The 27050-nt window shown below is 43.7% G+C and overlaps 1 protein-coding gene across 1 annotated transcript in view; it reads right to left on the reverse strand.

Moving 5' to 3' along the window:
- MAML1 (mastermind like transcriptional coactivator 1) overlaps positions 1 to 27050 on the reverse strand; it is a 43329-nt gene that overhangs the window by 15363 nt on the left and 916 nt on the right. The window contains exon 2 of the mRNA XM_040444193.1: positions 26957 to 27050. This exon is cut by the window's right edge and continues 18 nt beyond it. Within this exon, the coding sequence (XP_040300127.1) occupies positions 26957 to 27050 (94 nt within the window). The remainder of the gene's footprint in view (positions 1 to 26956) is intronic.

A 27050-nucleotide genomic window follows, 5' to 3' on the forward strand; every position in this document is an offset into this window, starting at 1 on the left:
CTCACAAAATGTAACTGGAATGATGTAGGCGGGGTGGAGAGTGTGGAATGTGGTGGCCCTGGCAGATTTTTAAGCCTTGAACGTTTGCAGGAGTGCCTGATATGTGCAGGACACTGTAGAGGAAGATGAAGATGAAAAAAACATGGAGACTAATCTCCAGGAATTTACAACAAAGATGGGAAAACAGTCTGAACAGATTATAAATTACATAAGAACAAACACAAAGCTATAAAGCACACAACCGGCTGCCATGTATGAACACACATGCTTGCTCTCAGCATTTCTGGTACTTCTGAGTGCTAAGCTCAGAGGTACCTGTCATAACTACCAAATGGTCTTAGGTACACAGGGTTCCAGGAGGATCTAGTCCTGGGATAACTCCATCTGGTGTTCTTTCTTCTGCAAGGGGGTTTTGTTAAAGGACACCACACGCCTGATGGTAAGCTGGAGGCCGTGCATGCTCACCCAGTCCTTCTCCCACAAAGCGCCTTGCAGGCCTGGCTCCCACCTCAGCCTCTACCACCCACCATCTTCTGCTCCAGGAGAGTGGCCCCGGATAGCAACGCTGCTCTGGGTCAAGCTGGAGTACCCGTACCCTGTGGACACCAAATCAGTATCCTATCATCTCCCTTCACCCTATCTGGAGGCGCCAGACTTACAGCACAGTCCCTCGCCTGGTCTCAAGAGACTTCCACCATCTGCCACTGAAATTCCGGATGCCCTTTTTGGTCAAACTAACCAAACACCTATAATCTTCCACGGAGCTAACAAACAGATGTGGGGTGGCTCTTTCATCCACATTCCTTACACACAGGCAGCCACCAGTGCTTTCTTACCCTTCTCACTGGGCATTTGCTCTTCCTCCACCTCTCTCCTGGGTCATCCTTCTATCGGCCAACCACCACCCACCCCCACCAGAGAGTCAGGACCCTGACCCGCTGCAACATGGCTTCCACCATCTGGGAAGTTGACTGGATATTGAATGGGGGGTGTGGGTTAGAAGGGAGAATTTAGGGCTGCTTTTCCGGAGGCGAGCAATCATCTTGATGCTGTCAAACACATTCTACATTTTCAGTGTTTTCCTCCATCATCTGCCTGTTAATAATTCCCTGCATCTTTAAAGTTCTCCTTTCTTGGTCCGCCTGGGTGGCTCAGTTGGTTAAGCGTGTGACTCCATTTTGGCTCAGTTATGATCTCATGGTTTATGGGCTCAACCCCATCGTCGGGCTCTATGCTGACAGCACAAAGCCCGCTTGGGATTCTCTCTCTCCCCCTCTCTCTGCCCCTCCCGTGCTCACACACTCTCTCTCTCTCAAAATAAATAAACATAAAAAAAAAAAAAAGTTCTCTTTCCTTGTATTTCTTTACCACATTATCTTGCTTTCTCTTCTACTTTTCTGGTTGTTTCTTCTAGTCTTTTTTGAGGTAGGTCTCCCCTTTAAACGAGTATGGGTTCTCTCTCTTCTTTTCACTCTGCACACACTGAGTGATCTTATTCACCCCCATATCTTCAAATCCCTATGGCTGAACATCACACTCAGAATAAACCCAACTGCCAGGGATCAAGTGCTGATCTATCAGCGTTTGCCCCCATCCAACCTCCTTTCACATGTTCCACCCTTATCCCCATTGTACAGCACGCCTGAGTCACACCAGCCTTCTTCTAGTTCCTCAAAGGTGCCCCCTCCTTCCTGCCTCAGGGCCTTTGCACTTGTTCTTCTCTCTTCCTAAAACACTTCTTCTCCCTGATCTCCCTAGGGGTGGCTTAGCTCATAATTTGGGTCCCTTATCTCCTCAAAGTCATTCTCCCAATCATTCTCCATCCTAACTCCTTGTTAATTCCCCCACTGGAGGCACTCACATGAATGCACCTAGCTTCCCCTATTAGAATGAAAAGCAGAGACCCAGTACCTAGAACAGTGCCTGGCACTCAATAAATATTTGTGAATGAATGTGCTCTCTCACCCCCCATGTCTACAGAGCTCCACACTCCTGTTTGTCCAATCACCTACTTGGTATGTGGGGTGTACCACAGCTAACTCAGACTTAATCTGTCCAAACCTGAAGCAGCTTCTCCTCAGTCCTGTTTTCCTTTCTCTGCTCCTGTCTGATAATGTCACTACCATCCACCTAGTCACATAAACCAGAGCCAGAGAGCTGGTCTAACCCTTCCTTCTTTACTCCTCGCATCCAGTCGGTCCCTGCGTCCTACTGAGCTCACCACCTTAGTTTTGGTTCTTTGGATCTACGCACTTCTCTCCATTCACTAAAACCAACTTCTGATGCTTGAATCATTTTAATCACATCTAAAGCTAGTCCTGTTGCAATCTCCACCCTCATCCATGTTGTGCCCTATGGTTAGAGGGAGTGCACCGAAGGGCAAATCTGACCCCGTCACCATCCTCCTGCAAGTTCGTCAATGGCACCCTGTTGAGGGTTCATCGGCCCTCAGGTCTTTGTAACACAGAGCGTGGCTCCACTGACCTTCTGGCTCTGGCACTACTAACCCTAACCCTAACCCTAACCCCATCAACTTCCTAACCACACCCATGCTGTATGCCAGCCAGTGGTGCACCTTGCTGGAACACCTCAATCCATGTCAGGTAGCAACTTTGGTAATGCACTAATCTGAGCCAAGTGCCAGAGGGACTCATTACCTCCCTGGTGGCCTTGCTGACCACTCAGCACCTGTGCTTAACTCCTCATGGTGTCAGAATCTCACTCAACCTGCAAATGCACCCTGAGGAGGAGAATCACTGTTCCTGCTATACAGCAGATGGAAGTCAGGTTACACAAGGCTTCCCATGACATGAGCATTCGTAGGTCATGGGGAGGATCTGCTGCCATCCTCAATCCTCCTGGCCCTGCCTCCCTCCTGGTCAGACTGGGGCAGGCCCAAAGTAACTCTGCTTCCACCTATGAAGCTGAGTGAGGAGTCTGGTGTGAAACACAAGCAGCAGGGAGTGAGTCAGAGCTTCAAACTGTAAGAACACCACCCCTATGCCAAGCACAAAGAATCCCATCAAGCTGCTGTTACCAGAAAAACGGGCTGTGCCATGATGGTCTCTCCCTCCCTTCCTCTTTCTCTCTCTCTCTCTGTCTCTCACGTGCGTGCGCATGCACGCATGCACGCACACACACACGGGCATAAATGATTCTTTGTAAAATACTTTAAGTTTTATTTATTTTAAATGTTTATGTTTGAGAGAGACAGGGTGAGACTGCACAGGCGGGGAAGGGGCAGAGAGAGAGGGAGACAGAGGATCCAAAGTGGGCTTGCCAACATCAGAGAGCGTGATGTGGGGCTCAAACCCACAAACCGCGAAATCATGACCCGAGCCAAAGTCAGACGCTCAACCAACTGAGCCACACAGGTGCCCCACTGCTTCATAAAATATTAAAAAAAGAAAAATATCACAGAACCACAGAATCTGCTACTAAAGATTCCACTTTTAAGATACTATTGGTCTTAATAGTTCAGAATTGTAATTTATTTTTTTATTTTTTTAAAGTTTATTTTTATTTTGAGAGAGAGAGAGAGAAAGAGAGGGAGAGAGTCAGAGAAAGAGGGAGACACACAGAATCCAAAGCAGGCTGCAGGCTCCAAGCTCTGAGCTGTCAGCACAGAGCCCGACATGGGGCTCAAACTCACAAACCATGAGATCATGACCTGAGCTGAAGTCAGACACTTAGCCGACTGAGCCACCCAGGCAACCCTGAATTGTCAGTAATTTAGAAGTATGGTGAGTACTAAAGAGATCTGTAAGCACTCCTCCTTGCCACTGAATCCACCTACAAGGACATACTGAAAATATCAAGTTCTAAGAAATGCATTTTCCAGAAAACTTTATACTTTGGGATCCAGACATTTTTACCATCATTTTTAAAATTTTTTATCTTTAACAAATTACAGGTTCATGTATCTACTAAAAAAAAAAAAAAAAAAAAAAAAAAGAATTAGAGTTCACAAGAAATTGGAAAGAGAGTACAGAGAGGTCCTGTGTATCCTTCACCCAGTTTCCCCCAATGGTTCCCCTACACAGTACTCACCAAGATCCTACTATGTGCCAGACGCTGCCCTATACAAGTTGAGCATAAAATAATGGCCAATTCAGATAGGCACAAGGTTTTTACTACACTACACTCTGACAAGGCATTAGGCACTGGGGATAAAAAAAAAAATACTTCCCACTCCTACTAGCTGGGATGTGATGATGAAGCTATGGAGGCAGCAGGATGAACTATTATGGGAGGAAGGAGAAGGGCACTTGAGTTAGGTACTGAAAGAACAAAGAAATAGGAGGAAGGCATACCAGGCTGAGAGGCAAAGGCAAGGATACACAAATGAGCACTGAGTAGGAGTGGACAGAAGGAGGCAAGCAGAAAAAATGACTAGTAGTTTAATGTTGCTTAAGTGTAAATGGCACAACAGGAAGTGCTGAAAGAGAGAGGCTGTGAATGGACTGTGATGGCCCCAAAATGTTATTTACTAATGTGAAATTTCAAAAAAAGACACAAAACTAGAGAGAACAGTATACTGAACCCTCATTATGCTCCTCACCCAACTTAAACAACTATTAGTATTTGGCCATTTTGTTGCATTTCTACCTCCCTATTCCCCCCCTCCCCCATCCCTGAAACTGGGTTATTTAAGAAACAAATCTTGGGCACAGTATCATTCAATCCACAAATACTTCAGTAGGTATCTTTAAAAGGTAAAATCTCTTAAAAATATACATGTGTGTATAACATCACAATACTGTTACCACACCTAACACATTAATAATTATTATCACCACCTCAAAGACATTAGGATGGCTACTATGCAAAACAAAACAAAAAAACAAAACAAAACAAAAAAGCCCACCAAATGTTGGAGGGGGCTGTGGAGAAACTGGAACCCTTATGCACTGTTGGTGGGCATGAAATGGTGCATCTGCTGTGGAAAACAATATGGTGGTTCCTCAAAAAATAAAAACACAGATTTCCATTTAATTCAGCAATATTGTTTCTAAAAGAATTCATTTCCAAAAGCACTGAAAGCAAGAACTTGACAAGGTATTTGTAGACCATGTTCATAGCCGCATATTCACTGTAGCCAAAAGGTCAAAGCAACCTGAGTCCATCAGTGGATGAATGAAACAAAATGTGGGCCATCCACACAATGGAATATTATTCAGCTCCATGTTGACAGCAGAGAACCTGATGCGGAGCTCAAACTCACAAACCATGAGATCATGACCTGAGCCGAAGTCAGCCACTTAACTGACTGAGCCACCCAGGCACCCCAGGGAGGGTTATTTTGGAATAATACTTGAGCTCACTTAAAAAACAGCAGATAATTAATTATTGATTAGACCAGATCTCTCTAAAATGCTCTGGAACTCTATGATTCTGTGCAATCAGGCATTTGTAGATAAATATGACAAAAATGCACCGTGAACTACTGAAAGCATAAACACCATGACGTTGTCATGTATGAGGAAATCTTGACTTAATGGAGGGACCGCGTGTGTAAGAGTGATACCCTTCCCTTCCAAAGCCACGCCCTCACTGGGTCCTCTATCCCATTCCTATGTGGCCTCTTTAAGGGTCTTGCTCATTCCATTACCACCTTTTCCTCTGTTTTCCATCCATCTTCCTGTTTACCAATTCTTTCCTCCCCTAAGCACTGGCAACACTCCGTGCCTCCCATCTTTTGGCCCCCATCCTACTCTACGTACCATCTGGCTCAGTGTTAAGGGTATAGCGAGGCTGGGTTCAAACCCTGGTTTAGTTGCTTAATTGCTGCGTGCTCACAGGCAAATTACTAAGCATCTCAAGAAGCCCTGTGTCCTCATAGGAAGAAGGGCTGCTGCTGGTGGGGCGTGGGCACCACTTCCTGGGGGGCTGTGAGGCACATCACTACTGCTTACCGAGCAGCTGACAACGTTCTCACGGGTCAGCCCATCCCCTCCCTTCACTTCGGAGCTTCTTCAAAGATGGATCGCTACTTTGCCGTATGAACCAAGGTGACCTCCTGGATCTTAAATCCAAGGGACACTTTAAAACTGTATTGACTTAACCTCTCTGAGGCACTGAACTACGATGACCACTCCTCCCTTCTCTAAACATCTTCTCCCTTAAGGCCCATGAGATGGCTCTCTGGACGGCTCTCCATGGCTGCCCTCTGCAAGCTGCTGCTTCTCCTGCTCCTGCTCCTGTGATGTCTGTCGCCCACAAGGCCTTGGTCCCTTTTCACTGCTGTCCTCTCCCTAGGTATCCCATCCACACTCGGGGCCTCGGCCACAGCCTGGCAACTTGGCACAGGGCAGGCACTCAAATATTTACTGAATGAACATTTCCCGGATCTTCATCTTTGTGTCCAGTCCTCCGTCCTGTGCTCTAGATTCACATATTAGACTGTAAACTGGGAAACTTCACATCGCCACATGGATACTGGGCAGGATGTCCTCCAAACTTGGCTCTTCCTCTCATGCTCACCCACTAGGTACCTGGCTCAATCCTTGTCCTCTGCTAACTCTACCTCCTAAATTGATCTCCAGTGTCCAATCCCTCCACACGACCACACCTCCCTTTTAGTTCAACCGCTCATTTTTTTACCTAGATTACTGAAATAACTTCATGCTGATCTATTTCTATTCTCTGTTCTAATCCATCCTTTATGTTGTTATCAAAGTGATCACTATAAAAACACACATCTGAACCATTTTTAAATCCCTTATTCCCCCCCTTATTCACTTACAGATGAATTTCAAATTCCTTACTCTGGCACTAAGGGCGTGTTTGATCTGACCCCGATGAGCCTTTCCATTTAGTCCTCTGCCATTTCGTTGGGGACCCAACTTCAAGTGAATTTGTTTCAGGACTGAGAATATACCTAGCCTGGTGATCACCTGCGAATCCTGTAAGATTGAGTTCAAACATCAACTCCTCTGTAGTATTTTTTCCCTGACCACCTGCCCCACACCTGGTCAAGTTCCTTATTCCATCCCTAGCACTCTAACAAAGCGTTGTATGCACTACTTACATTCCATACTCACAGTGAAGCACTGGAGTCATACTGTAAATATGCACTCATCTGTTTCTTTTAATCTCCCCGCGCCCCCCTCCCCCCAGTCTGTGGAGGACAAGAACCTTGCCCTTTTCATGCCCAGGGCCAGCGAGTTACAGGTACCCAATGACTGTTTCCAGATTAACCCTCCCTCCTCCTTCCCCATGACTTCCCTTCACGGTCACTCAACTGTTCTTTAGCCTCAAGCACATCTGTCTTTCAGTTTCACGGGCTCTCTGTGCCCAATAATGGAGGCAGTATTAGTTCACTTAATCTTCATGACAACCTACCGGGTCGGTGCTGTTACCCCAATTTCAAGATCAAAGCACTGAGGCTTAAAGAAGTTAAACCCCTTGGAAAGTGAGCACTAAACCAGGATTTGAACACAGATTTAGTTGATTCAAAGTCATTTCCCAAAGTCCAACTTAGGCGACTCAGTCAAATGTGCCTCTTTTTCATCTCAAAACTTCCTAGAGTTTTTACTTCTCTCCCTCTTCTCTGAGAGGAAAACATCTCTCCTTGCAAATGTTAACTGCTCTCACCTGCACCTTCCTACTTCTTTTGGATCTGCTTCATCTGAGACTTTCTCCCTTCAAATTATTCCCCTCCAGGGGTGCCTGGCTGGCTCAGTTGGTGGAACATGTGACTCTTGATCTCGAGGTCAGGAGTTTGAGCCCCATGTTGGGTGTAGAGCTTACCTCAAAAAAACAAAAAACAAAACAACTCCCCGGGGTGCCTGGGTGGCTCAGTCAGTTACGCACCCAACTTTGGCTCAGGTCATGATCTCATGGTTAATGAGTTCAAGCTCTGCATCGAGCTCTCTGGTGTCAGTGCAGAGGCCGCTTTGGATCCTCTGCTTCCCTCTCTCCCTGCCCCTCCCCTGCTCACTCAAAAAATAAACATTTTTTAAAAAAGTATTCCCCTCCTCACCTCAAAAATAACTTCAATATTTTGTTCAGAGCACTGGTTCTCAAAGTGTGGTCCCAAACCAGTAGCATGAGCATCACCTGGGAACCACCTACTAGGAATGCAATTCTCAGGCCTACTCCAGATGCCCTGAGTCAGAAACTCGGGGTCGGGCTCAGGAAACAGTTTTAAACAAGTCTTCCAGGTGTAACCATATTAAAAATAAACAAGTGAAGCTAATTTTAATAACATGTTTAAACCCAATATATTACCATTTCAAACGTAATTAATATTTTAGAAGGAGAGATTTTGCATTCCTTTTTGATTAGAAGTTTTCAAAACTCAGTGTTTTTTATGTTTGGCACAATACAATTTGGACTAGGCACACTTCAAGCATGTAACAGCCCTCTGTGGCCGGTGGCTACTGTACTGGACAACACTGCTCTAGGAACTGACCTTGAATGTAAGTCTTTAGGACAGTCCTGAGACAAAAGGAAGCACCTCTGACTTGGCTGCCTGCTTCAGGCAGCAGGCTCCTCACCACACACAAGGCTCTCCTCAAAGCCTGCCCTCCTGCATCAGAAAGCTGAACTTCAACACACCAAGCCCCCTTGTGCTTCTGCACAGGCGGCTTCTTCGCTGAAGTACTCAACCTTGCCCCTCCTTTCTGTTTCTCCCAAACTCCTTCTCATGATCTTATTCAATGTATTCTGCAAAAAGCTACTGAGAGCTCACTGAGTCAGCCACCATCTGGGCCCCAGGGATACAGCAGAGAACAAAACAGACAAAGCCCTTGCTCTCCTGGAACCTACATTCTAGTTGCTTGTGCTCCCAAGTAAATAAAGCACAGAAAGGGCATTTGCAGGGCTTACAATTTTAAAGAAGGTACTCAAGAAAGGCTTCACAGAGCATGAGCAGTTTGAGCCAAAGTCAGCAGGAGATGAGAGAGTGTGCCATGGCTACACCTCTGGAAGAGGGTCCAGGCTGGGGGAAGAGTGGCATAGAGGCTGAGGGGGTGTGTGTCTCGTGGTGGTGTGGGAGAGGGGACCTGGAAGAGGGAAGAGAGTGAAAGCAAGAGAGGGCAGGAGGGACAGGGGTGCCAGACTGCACAGGGCAGTCTAGCCAGGTGGACCCTGCCTAAGGGTTGGCTTTTTCCTTGGGTGAGATGGAAAACTGAGCAGGAGAACAAGATCATTCTGACTGCTGCACAGAGAGCAGACTGTAGGAGGGCTAGGGCAAACAGGGAGACTGAGTAGGAGGCAATATTCTAGGTTAAAAAAAAAAAAAAAGATTGCTTAGACTAGGGTGGTAGTGAAGGGGCCAATTCTGGATGTATGCTGAAAGTGGAGCTGCTGAGGTTTGCTGACAGCACTTGGCCCAAGGGTCTCCGGGAGAACAGTGTTCCTGGCAGGCCCATGTGTGGCTAGAGTGCAGTGAATGATGGCAGGTGGCAGCAGAGAGGTCCTGATGAACTCTCAGGCCAGTGATGGGGAGAGGCCATGGGTCTGTGGGTTAAGGATGGAGGCTGGTGGAGAGTCGGTTTTGCCACGAGTACAGGGAGCTGTGGGCATCCCCCTGCACTTAACAGCAGAGAGCACGTAGTACCCACACCCTACCATCCTCCCCAATTCCCAAAGGTGACTGGAGAGTTTGCCACTAGCTTTTTGTACAGTCCTCTGGTGTGGTACATATGACAGCATAGTGATGGCTGTCTCTGCATCTGTCTCTGTCAGCTCCTAGGGTAGGGTCACTCCCTCATTCACCTGTCTTTCCAGCACTAGTCTTTCCAGCACCAGAATGAGACCTGACTTATCACCAGTGTTCAGTAAACAGCTCTCCTAAATTCTGCCTGTTGGTTGGGACTGGCTAGTTTGCCAAACCAAAACAACATCCCATGGTTGGCAAGATCTTCTGGCAAAAGTTCACACCTGATTAACAACAACACATAAACAAACATTTATGAAGAAATCTCCTAGGGGTGGCCCTGGCTGGCTCAGTCATAAGAGATTCTTGATCTCAGGGTCATGAGTTTGAATTGGGTGCGTTACTTTAAAATACATACGTACATAATAGCTCCTAAATCAACAAGAGCAACCATTTATTAAGCACCTATTCTGTGCAAGGCCTAGCAACTCTGCAAAGCAGGTGTTGTTTTCACCATTTCACAGGGAAGGGAACTAAGGCTTGGAGAGGGTAAGCAGAGCAAAGAGGAAGAGGATCAGAGGTAACTATAGCTCAGAAGCAGTGCCAGTGTGTGTGTGTGTGTGTGTGTGTGTGTGTGTGTGACAACTTCTGAAGACATAGTAGAGAGCAGTGTGGGGTGTGAGCTACACACATCCACCTGCAGTGTCACAGCTCCCGGGAAGGCTGGCTGCCTGCCATACTGAAGACTGGCATAGTACCCAGAACTCACATAAATTCTTAACTGTCCACATAACGACTTATACAGACTTCATCATATGATCAAGTGTAGCACATGCATGTGATCAAGTTGTAGCACACCCAACTTATCACACAGATTCTAAACTTTCTTGAATAAAAACACTGAGGTGAAATAGACAACCTGAGGCAACTTGAGGCAGAAACCATAAATGGAATCAATGCAACATTAACAGTACACCTATTAGGCAAGGCTCCAAAGGGGCTGCAGCTCAAGACCTCGGCATATTTGGAGCTGTGGGTTAGCTCCATGTCTGATGTCCCCTGCCACTCCTCTACAACTGCTCTGGCAAGGTCACCAATGAGGCCCACGTGGCTAAATGCAATTTCTCAGCTACTCCTAGCCCAGCAGGGACTCTCCTGATCCGGGATCAGGAAACGGAATCTCAAAAATCAGAAACTCTTGACGAATCAGAATTCATCCCTAAATCTTCAATCAACCAATCACCATAGCCTGTTCATTTTACCATCTCAATATCTCTGGACTCCGGCCTTCTCCTATTTCCACACCACCACTTTCTAGTTCCTCCTAGTCATGTCTTGCCTAGACCAATAAAATAGCCCTTCTCTACTACTTATGTTCACCCCCAATCCTTACTCACCCACTGCAAAGTTTTGTTTTTTTTTAATGTTTGTTTTTATTTTGAGAGACAGAGAGAGAACCTGTGGGGGAGGGGCGGAGAGAGAAGGGGAGAGAATCCCAGGTAGGCTTGGGGCTGTCAGCGCAGAAGGTGGCAAGGGACTGGGCTTGTAACCATGAACTGTGAGATCCTGACCTGAGCCAAAATCAAGATGCACATGCCCAACTGAGCCACCCAGGTGCCCCTGCAAACATTATCTAAGGCACAAATTTACTCAATCATTCACAGTTATTTAAATCCTTTAACTGGCTCTTCACAGTACATACAATCAAGTGCACAGTACATATATCATATACTCTCCACAGTACATACAATCAAGTGTAAGCTCCTTGCCATGGTATGTGCAATGGTTGATTTTGTGCATCAACTTGACTGGACCATAGAGTGCCCAAATGGTGGCCAAACATTATTCTGGGTGTGTCTGTGAGGGTGCTTCTGGATGAAAATAACATTTGAATCAGCAGCCTGAGTAAAGCAGATTGCCCTCAGTCAGTTGAGGCCTACTAGAACAAAAAGATGGAGTTAAGAGGGAACTCTTCCTGCCTGCTTGCCTGAGCTAAGACAAAGATTTTCCTGCCTCTAGACTAAAAGGGAAACGCTGTCTCTTTGTGGGGGTCTCAGGCCTGCCAACATTTGGACTGGAACCACACCACTGGTTCTCCTGGGTCTCCAGCTTGCCAACTGCAGATCTTGGGACTTGTTAGTTTCCATAAATGCATGAGCCAATTTATTATAATCAACCAACCAATCAATCAATATCCTCCTCCCCCATATATATATGAGGGTTCTGTTTCTCCGGAAAACCCGAATACAGTTTGTAAGGCTTTTAAGAGTTGACATGTTTATGCCTGCAGGTTTATTGCTCAACATATTCTTCTCATATTTTTATTTTGCAATTAACATTTGTGGTTGTTGTGACAGGTATTATACATATATGCATACGTAACAGTGCAAAGAATAATGACAAAACCAACACCATTTTCCAACTGGGCAAGAAACACTTTAGAACCATAGCACTCAAAGTGTGGTCCCAGGACCAACAGAACTGGCATCACCTGAAAGGTTAAAAACCCAAATCTCAGTCTCTGCCACCTCTGCCTTAGAAATCTGCATTTTGTTTTATTTATTTATTTTTGAGAGAGAGAGAGAGAGAGAGAGAGAGCGCGCGCGCGCGAACGCGTGCACAAGAGTGGGGGAAGGGCAGAGAGAGAGGAGGGGGAGGAAGGGGGGACAGAGAGAGAGGGAGGGGGAGGAGGAGGGGGAGGGGGAGGGAAAGGGAGAGGAGGGAGGGAGGGAGAGAGACAGAGAGAGAATACAAATCCCAAGTAGGCTCTGCACAGCCAGCGCAGAGGCAGATGCAGGACTCCAACTCACAAACCTTGAGTTCATGACCGGAGATAAAACCAAGAGTAGAAGTTAACCAACTGAGCCACCCAGGTGGCCCCAGAAATTTGCATTTTAAAAGGATCTCCAAGTGATTCATATGCACATTAAGCCTGAGAAGCTCTCCTTATAAATTTCTGTACCCTCCCTCTTCATGCCACAAGAGATAATACCCTGGTTCTGTGTTACTGGATTTTATTTATAGTTCTACCACCTTCACATAATCTCTCCCCAAACAATATACCACCTTAGTCTCAAAAACAGAAGGCAAGCACACACGAGCTGTGCAAGGAGAGGGCAGCACTGCCCCTGCTGGACAGAAGCTCCAGGAGAGGGTGAGGAGAGCACTCTCCGGGTCGTGGGCTGACTTCCCCTTTGCTGGGAGCTGACAAGGCCCCTTCTGGGGAAGTGACAAGCAAGGTCACAAGGGAGTCTGGGGAAACACAGGGCTCTCCACAGCCAGGCGCCAGGCAAGGCTGAGGTGTGCACCAGGCACCAGACAGAAGTATGGTCGGAGGGAATGGCCTGCCCTGTACTTTCCACTTCGGAGCCCGCCATGGCCCTCTGGCTCTCAGGGAAAAGCTGAGAACTTCCAGGAGTGATACGTGTGTCCTCAGCAGAGCACGAGGAGAGAGACCCTCAGCAGCACATGGATGAGAATGTGGGCCAAGCTCTCCTAGGTGTTCTGTCTTTGGGTTAAGAGGATGGTCCAGTGGAAATGTATGGGGGGCCTGTGTCTTAGCGATGACCGCCTGTCTCTTGCGTCACACGGAGGCAAGACTGCTCAGCTACCCTCCACATCTGGTGCAGAACTGCTGTCCCGGGATCACTTTTTACCATCCTCCAAGGGATTCCCTCTTCATTTTTTTCTATGTTGGATCTCCTCTTTTCTGTACCCCATGTCTTACTCTTTTTTGACTTATCCTTTCAATTTGGTGGAGTACATCTTGCAGTAGCTTCTTGAGAAAGGATGTGTAGCAGTTAAATTTTTAAAAATCTTTATCTCTCAAAATGACTATTCTATACTCATTCTTGTATACTTTGGCTAGGTCTAGAATTCTAGGTTGGTAATCATTTGCCTTCAGAATTTGGAAAGCACTGTCTTTTTGCTTCATACGTTGCTGTCATGAAGTCCAAAGGGATTCTGATACTTGATATGTGACCCAGTACATTCTCTACCCTAGAAACTTAATCTTTTCTTTAAACTCAGCGTTCAGAAATTTTATGACTGGAATGAGTCTATTTTCTTCCCCACTGCTGAGCACACAGTGTGTCCTTTGAATTTAGCAACTCATGTCCTTCAGATCTCAAATTACTTTATTAATCATTTCTTACCTTGTTTTCTCTTTTCCTGTAATTTCTTTTTAAAGTTTATTTTGGGAGATAGAGAGAGAGAGAGAAAACACGCACGCACAAGCAGGGGAGGGGCAGAGAGAAGGAGAGACAGAATCCGAAGCAGGCTCTGTGCCATCAGCACAGGACCAAACGCAGGGCTCGAAACTCACAAACCCTAAGATCGTGACCTGAGCCGAGACCAAGAGTCAGACACTTAACTGACAGAGCCACCCAGTGCCCCCTTTCTGTAATTTCTATTATTCAGTTGTTGGACTTCCTACACTGTCCTCTTGTTTTCTTTTCTATTTTCTGTTTTGTCTTTTTTACTTTACTTTTTGGGAAAATTGCTTTCCATCAAATTGCTTTCTGAATTTTCCAAAATTCTTGTTCCATAAATGTAATACATCCTCTTAATCTCTCTCAATGATATTTCATTGGCCAAAATAAGTCCTATGTCCAAGCCCCAAATCAAGGGATGGATAGGTATACTCTGTCTGCTATGAAGCTATGCCAAGGGTGTGGGTTTATAATATGATCTACAGAGTGAAGAACTGAGACCAAACACTTAACTGACCCCCCTACCACTAAGGGCTATGACATACTCCCAAAGGTAACAGCAACTCGTTTTAGCAGTGATAAAGGATAAAAGTCAGGGGACAGGCGGAGGAGGGAGGGCATCAATAAGCAAGTAGCTGTATATTTAAAAAGTGCTACAGGGGCTCCTGGGTGATTCAGTTGGTTGAGTATCCGGCTCTCGATTTCAGCTTAGGTCATGATCTTGTGGTCTGTGAGATCAAGCCCTGCATCAGGCTCTGCAATGACAGAGCAGAGCCTGCGTGGGTTTCTCTCTCTCTGCCCCTCCCCTGCTCACGCTGGCTCTCAAAATAAATGAACTTAAAAATGAAAGAGTGCCCCCAAGTAATTCTGATATATATGCCCCTCTGCCCGACAGAGTGTGTCTTTACTATACTAGATAATGTATTAACCGGCAATTTGTTTCCCAAAAAAACCTAATTTTTGTAAACTTCTTTCCCATGTATGATCTTATCTGCACAACCTAAATGGAAAGATAAACAGCTTTGGTACTGGATTTTGGTTTGAATTCTTGTCCTACCACTGAGCTGGCAACCTTGGCATGTTAACCTAGGAGTCTCCCTTTCCTTACAAGTGAAAGTGGATGCAATAATACCTACCATGTGAGATTGTTGTGGAGACTAAATGACAATATATTTAAAGAGTCCAGTCCTTTTAAACTTTTCTTTTGACATGACAAGCTTGACCACTTGTACCAAAGCAGATCCAACTGGATGCCATGACCCCATGCTAGGCACATCACACAGAAGTACCAGAGGTGGCTCAAGGTGGAATCCCAACGTGGCTGCCCCTTTACATAGTAGACCACCTCCAGCCAGTCCAGGGCTTCCTTAATGGAAAGGTCCTGATTATCATTAGCCAATCAGCAACACAAAGTCTTTGCTTTCCAGTCAGGGAAGAGATGGTTTGTGGTCTTCTGGCTTTAAAAAAAACCACCCTAGTTTTCTTCCCCTGAACCACATCCCTCAGAGCCTAGACTGTGCTAGTATGGATTTTCTGCTTGGAGGTACACTTTGCCACTTAGTTTACAATCTCTGGTCTCCTAGAATTTTTTTTTTCCTTAACATCTTATAAAGATGAGGAAGTTGGGGCAAGACAGAGTAAGTGCCATGCCTTAAGTTATACAATTACTTTAGGCCAAAACAGTCACTGCATTCAGGTTTTTTGATTCCAGGCCCATAACTAGCTTCATCCATTTTGTATGCAAATCTCGAACTACCTTCTTTCCCTGAGACACAGGCAAGACATACTTGTTTTAGTTTTGTTTAGATTACAAATTTTTACTCATAACTAACTATACAGTAATAAAGATGCACTATAGCAATAAAGAGACACACATATGAAGTTTTTCCTTGTTTTAGATTTAAGCAGAGGATCACAGAATCTCACATCTTTCCTTGATTGGTTTTTAAATGACTCTGCTCTAATTTTGCTTATATGCCCTTAAATAAGAATCCTTAAACTGCAGGGTACCTGGGTGGCTCAGTCAGTTAAGCATCCGACTCTTGATTTAGGTTCAGTTCATGATCTCACAGTTTGTGGGACTGAGCCTTGTGATGAATTCTGTGCTGACAGCTCACAGCCTGCTTGGGATTCTCTCTCACCCCCTCCCCTGCTTGTGCTCTCTCTCTTAAAATAAATAAACATTAAAAAAAAAAAAAAAGGAATCCCTTAAATTGCTAGAAATTTTCAGGGCATATGGTTTGTAAAACCATAGCTTTAATCTTGTAGCTAATTTTTAAAAAACTGTGGTAAAAACCCATATCAGAAAATATGCCATGAAATCCTAACCTTTTTTAAGTGTACAGTACACGTTGTGCAATTGATCTCTACAACTTTTTCATCTTGCAAAACTGAAACTCTGTATCCAATTCTGTATCCAACACAGCTCCCCCATTCTCTTCCCTTTAGCCCCTGGCAACTACCATTCTATTTTCTATTTTTAAGAGTTTGACTATTTAAAATATCTCATACAAGTGGAATCATGCAGCATTTGCCTTTTTTGCAACTGGCATATTTCACTTAGCATAATGCTCTCAAGGTTCATTCCTGTTCTAGCATATGACAGGATTTCCTTCCTTTTTAAGGCTGAATACTGTTTCATTGCACATATACACATTTTCTTCATCCATTCCTCTGCTGAAGGATACTTAGGTTCCTTCTACCTCTTGGTTACTGTGAACAATGTTGCAATGAACATGGGAGTGCAAATCAGGGCCTACAGTCTTAACCTCTACCAACTCCACTTCTGAAATGATCCCAGCCTAAAAACATACAGCTTATGATTCTCAGTTCAGAGCTCCATCCACAGTATCATTAACATTCATTGAATAAACGCCTGCTGACTATCAAATATGGGGCAGGTGCTAGACTCTTGGTCTTGCTCTCAGTTTGCTCATAGTCTAATGGAGAGCAGCAAACACACTAATTGAAGTTCAATGTGTGATGGTGACAGTGGTTGAGCGCCCAGCTCAGCTTGAGAAGGGACTTATAAGGAGTCCTGGAAAAGATGACACATTGGCAGAATTCTGAACGATGAGGAGCTGTCAGACATTACAAGACTGGGGAAAGATACCTGCAACGACACCAACAGAATTTAGACCATTTTCAAAGAACTGCGTTCAGAGGCATCTGCGTGGCTCAGTTGGTTAAGCATCTGACTCCTGATTTCAGCTCAGGTCGTGATCTCACAGTTTGTGAGTTCGAGCCCCACATCGGGCTCTGCGCTGGCAGTATGGAGCCTGCTTGGGATTTTCTCTCTCCCTCGCCCTCTCTGCCCTCTCTGTGCTCGCGCACACACACTCTCCCTCTCAAAATAAATAAACAAACATTAAAAAAAAAGAAAAAAAGAACTGTATTTAAAGTATTTGGGGGGATCTTGAGACTGTGGCACATGGGCTTCATTCCTATGGTACCAGATGTCACATCAATGACATGTTCCACTGATGCTGCTCCCAATGTTCACCATTCTCTCCTGCTGCTCTGCTCAGCCACATACAATAGTTCTCCACTGACCTTAGGGCCTTGAGCACTCATATGGCCAATGTCTGGCCTGTGAGCTAGGGTGCTTTATTTATTTATTTATTTATTTTTAATTTTTTTTTTTTAACGTTTATTTTTTTTTGAGACAGAGAGAGACAGAGCATGAACAGCGGAGGGGCAGAGAGAAAGAGAGGGAGACACAGAATCTGAAACAGGCTCCAGGCTCTGAGAGGCCAGCACAGAGCCCGACGCGGGGCTCGAACTCATGGACCGTGAGATCATGACCTGAGCCGAAGTCGGACGCTTAACCGACCGAGCCACCCAGGCGCCCCTAGGGTGCTTTATTTAAAAAAAAAAAAAGAAATTTTTTTAATTTTTATTTCTTTTTAAGAGACAGGGAGACAGACAGAGACACAGAGTGCTAGTGGGGGAGGCTCAGAGAGAGAGAGGAAGACCCAGAATCTAAAGCAGGTTCTAGGCTCCGAGCTATCAGCCCAGAGCCTGATGCAGGTTCGAACTCACAAACTGTGAGATCATGACCTGAGCCACAGTAGGATGCCCAACCAACTAAGCCACCCAGGCACCTCACTGGGTGCTTTAAATTCAGACATACCATAGAGTGGGGAGCAGGAATTGTGATATTTTCCATTTAAAGACATCACTCTTGGGGCACCTGCGTGGCTTAGTCTGTTGAGCGTCTGACTTTGGCTCAGGTCATGATCTCACAGTTCGTGAGCCCGAGTCCCACGCTGGGCTCTGTGTTAACAGCTCAGAGCCTGGGGCCTGCTTCGGATTCTGTGTCTCCCTCTGTCTCTCTGTCTCTCTCAGTAACAAATAAACATTAAAAAAAAATGTAAAATAAATAAATAAAATAAAATAAAGACATCATTCTTCCAACCTCAAGTAATCAAAATACATACAGCTCTTTGAAGGAATCCTTCCTGAGAAAGCAGAAAGAACATAGGTAAGAAATTTGAAGATAATACATGTTATTTGATGCAGGTGACGAAACTCATGACAACACCCCATGCTCTTTAACTTTCTTCCTTAGAATTCAGAAGTGAGATGGTAGTCATGGGGATGTACGTTATTATGTGTGTATTTGGAAAAATACAGTCTAAGTTTTTCTGATAGAACACGGAGTCTGATTTGGCTGATTAATTTGACAGTAAATATTGGTTTTGGCAGTTATGTTACACGATAGACACTTTCCACACTTCTTATATATTAAACAAGATACAGTTTGAAGGTTTTGATGAAAATATAAAGCAGAAGTATTTTATCAAAAATACTGTACTGACAAAGATGTACAAAATGAACAGTATTTTGATTCACCCAACCAATTTTGAGAATATTAGGTTAAACAAGATACCTCTAAAAAAAACAAAAACAAAAACAAAAACAGGTCTACTCAATAATCAATTGATCAGACTTGATAAAGCCTTTTTGTTATATCTCTAAGTAAATGAGTAAGTGAATGACTAATGATGAGATTAAACCTTTCATAAGCCAAAATGTTTCTAATTCTTTTTTTAAAAAGTTTTCATTTAAACTCTAGTTAACATACAGTGTAATATTAGTTGCAGGTGTACAATATAGTGATTCAATAATTCCATACATCACCCAGTGCTCATCACAAGTGCACTCCTTAATCCTCATCACCGATTGCCCCCATCTGCCTCAGCCCCTCTGGTAACCATCAGTTTGTTCTCTATAGTTAAGAGTATGTTTCCGGGTTTGTCCTTCTTTTTCCTCTTTGCTTGTTTTCTTTAATTCCACATGAGTGAAATCGCATGGTATTTATCTTTCTCTGACTGACTTATTTCACTTAGCATTAGATTCAAGAGTATAATTAGATCCAAGAGTATAATTTCCTCCTTTCTTTTGCATTTATGTAAGGATTTCTGGGGCTTAAATTTATAAAAACAGAAAATAGGAACAGAATTGAGGACTCTCATTTTTGTCAACAATATTCACCTGTGGTTACATGAACAAATCGAGGCAGGGGAGACCCATTCATCTCACCAAGATAAACATTTCTAATAAACTTGTACTCTTTTTGCTTAATTATTTATAAAAATGTATAATGCATTTGTTGTTTGTTGTGTACTAAATTACTATAACCTAAAACTTACTGAAAGGAGCACCTGGGTGGTTCAGTCGGTTAAGTGTTCAACTTCAGCTCAGGTCATGATCTCGTGTTCTGTGGGTTCAAGCCCCATGTTGGGCTCTGTGCTGACAGCTCAGAGCCTGGATCCTGCTTTGAATTCTGTGTCTCCCTCCCCCTCTCTTTGCCCCTCCCCCGCTCAAGCTCTGTCTCTCTCAAAAATAAACATTAAAAAAACAAAACTTAGTGAAATAAGAAATATGTAACACCCACAATCTTATAAATGCTACATATATTCTTCTTTTGTATAAATTAACCTTTCTTAAAAAGAGCAAAAATATCCCTAGAGCTTTATGGTCAAAGTAAATTGAAAAGTCTTAAATTTCTATTTTTATACCTTTCTTTTGTTGCCAAGAAATTTGCCAGTGTGATAAAATAAAAAGACTTTTTAAAAAAGCATACATTAAGTTAGAATTAAAACAATGTGAGGCAAGTGTAAAAGAAATCCAAGTTGGAGGAAAAGGAAGGATTTACAATTTCTATGAAATGGGCGTCTGGGTGGCTCAGCTGGTTAAGCATGTGACTCCTGGTTTTGGCTCAGGTCATGATCTCATGGTTCGTGAGTTCAAGCCCCACATCAACCTCGGTGCTGACAGCAAGGAGCCCACTTGAGATTCTCTCTCTCCTCTCTCTTTGCCCCTCCCCGAGTGCATGTGCTCTCTCTCTCAAAATAAATAAACTTAAAAAAAAATAAAACTTCAACAAAAGCATTCTTTAAAATGTAATTTTTTTAAATGTTTATTTATTTTTGACACAGAGGGAGAGAGAGCACGAGTGGGGGAGGGGCAGAGAGAAAGGGAGACACAGAATCCGAAACAGGCTCCAGGCTCTGAGCTGTCAGCACAGAGCATGATGCGGGGCTCGAACCCACGAACTGTGAGATCATGACCTGAGCCAAAGTCAGACGCTCAACTGACTGAGCCACCCAGGTGCCCCAAAAGCATTCTTTAAATGGCTGATGAAAGCATACTGCTAAGGTATTTAGATTCCACAGGCTACATTTTAAAAAGTGATGTAACCATTTTATTTTTAAATGTTAATATTTATAATTCTCTGGAAGTTACATCCCTGAAACTATAAATAGCATTTTCTGTCTTTTCTTTTTAAAATAGCTGACTCATATTGAACATATGTAGCACTTAGAAGGTTCTGTGCTAAATACATTTCTTTTTTTTTTTAATTTTTAAAATTTATTTTATTTTTCTTTTTGTTTTTTTTTTAATTTACATCCAAGTTGGTCAGCATAGTGTACATTTCTTATTTCATATATTTCACTTAATAAATCGAGTTATAGTAATTTAGTATACAGTTAATCAACACAATGAATGCATTATGATTTTTGATAAGCTTAAAAACTTGGGATGAAAAGTTTTAGATGTCAACATAAAATGTGTTGAGGGGGTTCACAGTGTTGCAAATTTATTTAGTCCAAATGCCCAGTATCAAATATATGGCTTTTCACCATATGACTCCTAACGTTTCAGCTTCAACTTCTAGCTTCTGGCACTTAAAGCCCCAAATCCAAAGAACTACTCACTGTCATAATTTCGTGCTTCTGCTTAGTTTTCCAAAGGGATCACACTCCTATTAGATGCCCTGTGAAATGAAGTCAAGTCCCTATGCATATTAGTGTATGAAAGGTTTGGAAAAGCCCTAAATAAAGGAAACTGTTTATGGGGCTCCTGGATGGCTCAATTGGTTAAATGCCTGACTCCTGATTTCAGCTCAGGTCATGATCTCACAGTTCGTGAGATGGAGCCCTGCAATGGGCTCCGTGCTGACAGTGCAGAGCCTGCTTGGGATTCTCTCTCCCTCTGCCCCTCCCCCACTCTCTCTCTCATCCTCCCCTTCTCTCTCAAAAATAAATAAACTTAAAAAAAATTTTTTAATTAAAAAAAAAGTAACTTGTTTAAATTTGTTTCTCCAAATCTAGAACTGTTAGTAGTCTGTGAAATTAATGTTCCATTGAACACCTTTCCAGCAAAGTGCCCAGAAAAATCTTAAGATCTAGTTTAAAAGTCAAATCTTGGGGTACCTGGGTGGCTCGGTCAGTCTACTCTTGATTTTGGCTCAGGTCATGGATCTGGGTTGTGGGATCAAGACCCATGTCGAGCTCTGCACTGGGCATGGAGTCTGCTTGGGATTCTCCCTCTCCCTTCTGCCCTTCCCCACTCCCCTCTCTCTCAAAATAAACTTTAACAAAGTAAGTAAATAAAACCCGATTAAAAAAAAAGTCAAATCTTTAAAGCCTTCCAAACTTCACCTGAGAGGCATCCTTTCTCCAGTATTCCCACAGGTTTTGCAGCCCTCAACATGGCTGTGCAATTACTAGTTTTCCACCTACTCCCCATTAGGCTGCATGACAAAGGTCCAGTACCATGATGGTTCCTGGCTCCCAGCAGGAGCTCAAAGTGGTTGAACCAACAACCAAAGGAAAGCTGGAAGTGCAGGAAAGGAGTGGACAATGGACAGATTTCTACTTCAGATGACTGGGCTACAGGAAATATTCACAAGGAATAGAAGATTGGCAGAAACAATTGAGAGTCCATTTTGGACGTGTGGGATATAAAAGTGGAAACATCCAGTAGGCAGGTGGAAATATGGATCTGAATCTTGGAAGAGAGATCTGGAGATTTAGAGAATCTTATTTTATAGGTGGTAGATGAAGCCATGAAATAAACAATGACATGACCCAGGAAAACATGACTGAGCAGAAAGAGTAGAGAATGGAGTAACCTGAGGAACACCCATTATCTAAAAAGTGTGCAAAGAAAGCTTCTCAAGCCAAAACACTAGGATTCCCCTTGATTCCCCCACTCTCCTGCCCCGCCCCCCCTCCAATCCATCTGGTCCATCACTGAGCCCTGTCACCTCTCCCTTTGGGAGCTGTACCAAACCCATCTCCTTCTCTCTGTCTCCACTACTACCACCAACCCTAGTCTAGACCCCTGCGAAAGCCTTAACTGCATCCACTCTTGTGCATGCCACCCCAAGCATTCTCCACATAGCACCAGAAAGGCCCTTAAAAAATAAATCACGCTGGGGTGACTCAGTAGGTGGCTCAGTCGGTTAAGAATCTGACTTCAGCTCCAGTCATGATCTCACAGTTCATGAGTTCAAGTCCTGCGTTGGGCTCTCTGCTGTCAACGTGGGGTCCTCTTCCGATCCTCTGTCCCCCTCTCCCTGTGCCCCTCCCCTGCTCATCCTCTCTGTCAAAAATAAACATAATAAAAACCAACAAGTCACACTTCTTAAAATCCTAACTGCTCCCCACTGCACTTGATCTAGTTGTCCTCACCTACCTCTCATACTAGCTGCCTAGTGCCATGTGGCTCCAGCCACAATGACCTCCTTTCTGTTCTTCAGGCAAGCTCAGAAGGTTGCTGTCTCAGAGACTGTGCTGGTGGTTTTCTCTAACTGGAATGTTCTTTTCTGAGACTTTCAGCTGACTGATGACCTCCTGTCAATCAGGTCCAAATAAAGATGAAGCATCTTATCTAAAGTTGCTCCTAGGTAAGTCACCAGTATCACATTACTCTTAATTTTTTGTTAGCATAACTAATATTACAAAAATTAATTTTTTAAATTATCAATCTCTTTCTCCATGAAGGCGGGAGTTTTAACTTGCCTGTTCACTGCTATATTCCTCTGGCCCACAGTAGGCACTCAAGTACTTGTTGCATGAATTAATAAGGAAAGCAGGAGACTCAGAAAAAAACCAGAAAGCTGGAAAGAGAACCAGAAGAAAGTAGAAGCTAAGAGAAGAGTCTTGGGAAGGAGGAAGTCAAAAAGAATGATGACTAAGAAGCCACTGAATTTGGCAATTCCATCTTTGGTGCCATTTAAGGGGGGTAACTTCGGAAAAGTAGAAGAGGTAAAAGGCAGATTACAATGGGCTCATGAGTAAATGGGAAGTTCAAGGGGAAAGGGCAAAGGGAAGGAAAAAGATGGAATACTATTTTGAGGGTGAGAAAAGACAAAAGCAAGGAGAATAACTGCCCATGTTTTCACGCTGAAGGGAAGGACAGGGTGGGAAAGGGGATACTGAAGATAAAAAAGGAAAGAGTGCCAGGACAAGGTCCTGGATGTTATAGGAAGAAATAGGATCCTAAAGCCACATTAGTCACCTTTTCTCTAAAATTATCCCACATGATTACAGCACAATGTCTGTTTTACGTTCAGAAATATCTACTCCCTGTAAGTAATTTGTTATCTGCATAATTCTAGCATTAGTTTGCTCTACCAAATCATTATTAAAATTTTGTAAGTCTTTCTTAACTCTTAGAAGGTACACACTGGGGTGTCTGCAAGTAGAGAGCCATATGGTATGCACATAGTGCTCTCATTCAGTTCAGAGAACAAAGGTTTTAAGAGAGACAGAAAGACAGAGATGGATGGATGGATGGGTGGAAACAGGAGAGAAAGAGTGTGTGTGGAAATGATAAAGCAAATGGAGCACAACAGTGATAATGGGCAGAACATAAGTAAAGGGTGTAGAGAGGTCTTTTGCACCATTTGTGTCGTGGCTCAGTTGGTTAAGCGTCAACTCTTGATTTTGGATCAGATCACAATCTCACGGTTCATGAGATCGAGCCCTGCACTGGGCTCTGTGCCAACCGTGTGGAGCCAGCTTGGGATTCTCTCTCCCTCTCTGCCCCTCCCCCGTTTGTGCTCACTTGCGCGCGCACGCTCTCTCTCTCTCAAAATAAATTAATAGTAAACGTCAAAAACGTATTCAAATTATGTACAAATAAAAAGTTAAAAAGAGGGAAAGTTTTCACACCTAAACTAAGCAGGGAAGGCAACTGCCCCAAATGGCTGGCATGCAACTGTCAAACTTCTCTACAGACTTTCACAACTACTGAAGGAATAAGCAGCAAAAGTGTAACAATGATGGATAAAGGGATGAGGCAGAAACTTTTACAGCCTTTTACTAAAAGAAAATGTTCAAGCTAATGTATAAGACTATTCTCATCACAGAATGAATGCTTGTATCAAGTGGTTGGGTAATTCCCTATAATCTAGCATACCCAATAAAAAGAAGTCAATCCTGTCATTAGAAAACAATCTGGTTTTTAATACACAGACAGTATAAACAAAACCTAATAGCTATTCCTTGACAAGTAGAATAGAAAAAAGTCTGAAGCACTGTTTCTGAACCATCCTTAACAGAATAAGCAGATAGTGGTTAAGCCTGCTGTTGCAGGACTTCCTAAGAAAGGAAAAAAACCTGAAGGCAAAATCTATCTGATCCCTTTTCTGTTTTACAAAGGGTTTGCTGATGATGGTAACTCTGGCTGTGAAACAGCTGCCTAACAATACTACAGTATATCTGGAAAAAAAGAACTGATCATATTCCCAATGTAAGGGACATTAATTAGATCAAATACACATAATAGAACTGTCAAAGATAACAATGACCAAGAGGCAACTTCTCCTCTCCATCTCTCTGTGAAAAGCTGTGCTCTCTCTCCAAACCAAAGTCCTATCCAAGCAAGGCACTCTCCTCTCTGAACCGAAGGAGCCATTAGAAGGGAAAACACTGTTTTTTTTTTCCTTAGTGATACTGATCTTCCATTACCAGGACCCCATCAAGGCTGAAGAGCTCAGCTAGAATCAGTTGTGGACTAAAGTGAAAAGGGTCCCCCCTTCCTAGTAGGGAGGTGGAAGAGCACTTCCACTCTGAAGTTTAAACTCATGAAATCCAGGGGTCAAGGTTTAATGTGATAAGACATCAACATAACATGGCACATTTGATCCCAAAGGAATGACTGACAAGCCAGATTCAAGTTCTAACACACTCAGAATTATTTCTCTTCAAACAGCAGGCCTAATTTCTTTTCAGTAAATCAGGACTAAAAATAACATACGGGATCCAAGCTCTTTCTCTCACTACTAATGTACTTTCTACAGGGTGTTCGAGGCAACTATTTTGAGTATAAAACTAGGATTTTTATGAGCTTTCATTGTTTACTTAAATTGGAATGACTACCCACTACTCTTAAAGGCTTTTCCTTAAAACAAGAGTCGTTAGTAAAGGTGGCTCATGAAATTAAGCCATTTTGCTTTTTGAGGTTAGCGCACAAGACCATAGATTACTGAGTAAAGTACTATGAAATTTAGTATCAGTCACTCAACAAACACAGGCTGAAGGCCTAAGACATGTACAGGACTCTGAGCCAAACCCCTCCCTGCCTGCCTCCCAGGACTTACAGTCTAGTTAGCAAGACATGACCTAAAGTAGCACCACTATGTGCTAAAAATAAATAGCGGAGATACCTTTTGTAAATGTTTGGACAAAGAAGAATCTGATCGTGAGTTAGGATGGTCTGAAACTAGCTCTAAAGAGGAAGATGAGCTGAAGAATAGGAGGATTCTTAGAGGGGAGAAGGGTCCTGTAGGCAGCTGCTTTTCTGTTTAAGAAATATTTTCACATCTGCACTCACTTGAGTCTTATAAGAATCCTGGAGGTTAAGAAACTAAACACATCCACAATTTACAGACAGGAAAAGGGAGGTCAGAAGACTGGACTAATCTTGATACAATAAGCAATGAAATGTCCAGCAGCCCAGTGTAGGAGAGAATAAGGAAAAGAATTCAACCAGAGCATAGGAGCCACAGCATTTAGACAGGAAGAAAGACTAATGACCTAAAGACTAGTTAGAGAAGAGTACAGCAATAGCCTAGCTGAGAGGTAACAAAGGCACAACTTTTAAAAACACACAGAACAAACTCGATTTTAAACACTTGTTTTAAACTTTAAGTTACCAAGAAAACAACAACAAAAATCACCTCTTAATTGTCTTCCTTTCATAAATCAGTTTCAGGGAGGTAAACCTCTAACCAACAAATTCCTTAATATTATCAAAGATTTTAAATAGGCTTGTAAAATAAAACGGAATCGTGAACAATATTGCTGGAATCACAAGTTCACAAATTTCTGGATTGCCTAAATACGCAATATTGTCTTGCAACTCACGAGCAGTATGATGCCTTTTATTTCGATTTCCCAAGATTTTTGGATTTTTCCGTTCAGAACACTTTGATTTAGACAACCTGAAGGCCGACTTATTTCCATATGTAAGCCCTGACTCTTCAAAGAGCAAGGACCCTATAAACATTTGCAGAATAAATGAGGTCACTATCAGAGGCAACACTTTGCCAGTCTGTTCCCCCCAAAAGTTATCAAAATCTCAGAATCGAGTTTGGAAGAACCACCTTTCAGCTACCGTTCACCAGCCTTCCCAGCCGGGGCCTTAATGTGAGTAAGGTCCTTACGGTCATGTTTTCCCAAAGTAATGCCACAGTGCCATTTCCCGCAGATGACAACTTCTCAGTCCCTGCCATGTCAGCCTCCCCCGAGCCAGACCCGAGGATTTGTGGGCACTGGGGAAGTCTCAAGGCGGCCGGGCGGCGTCAGGGGCAGTCAGTGGCTGCTCCCCACGCCCTACTCACCGCGACAGGGCGGCCGTGCTCGGGCCCGTCGGTGGCGTCGAGGCGCGGGGCCGAGGCCGGCGCGGCGGGCACCGGGGCGGCGGCGGACGCAGGG

This window comes from Herpailurus yagouaroundi, unplaced genomic scaffold (genome assembly GCF_014898765.1).
Source record: "Herpailurus yagouaroundi ecotype Mexico unplaced genomic scaffold, PumYag 192, whole genome shotgun sequence".
NCBI classification, from domain to species: domain Eukaryota; kingdom Metazoa; phylum Chordata; class Mammalia; order Carnivora; family Felidae; genus Herpailurus; species Herpailurus yagouaroundi.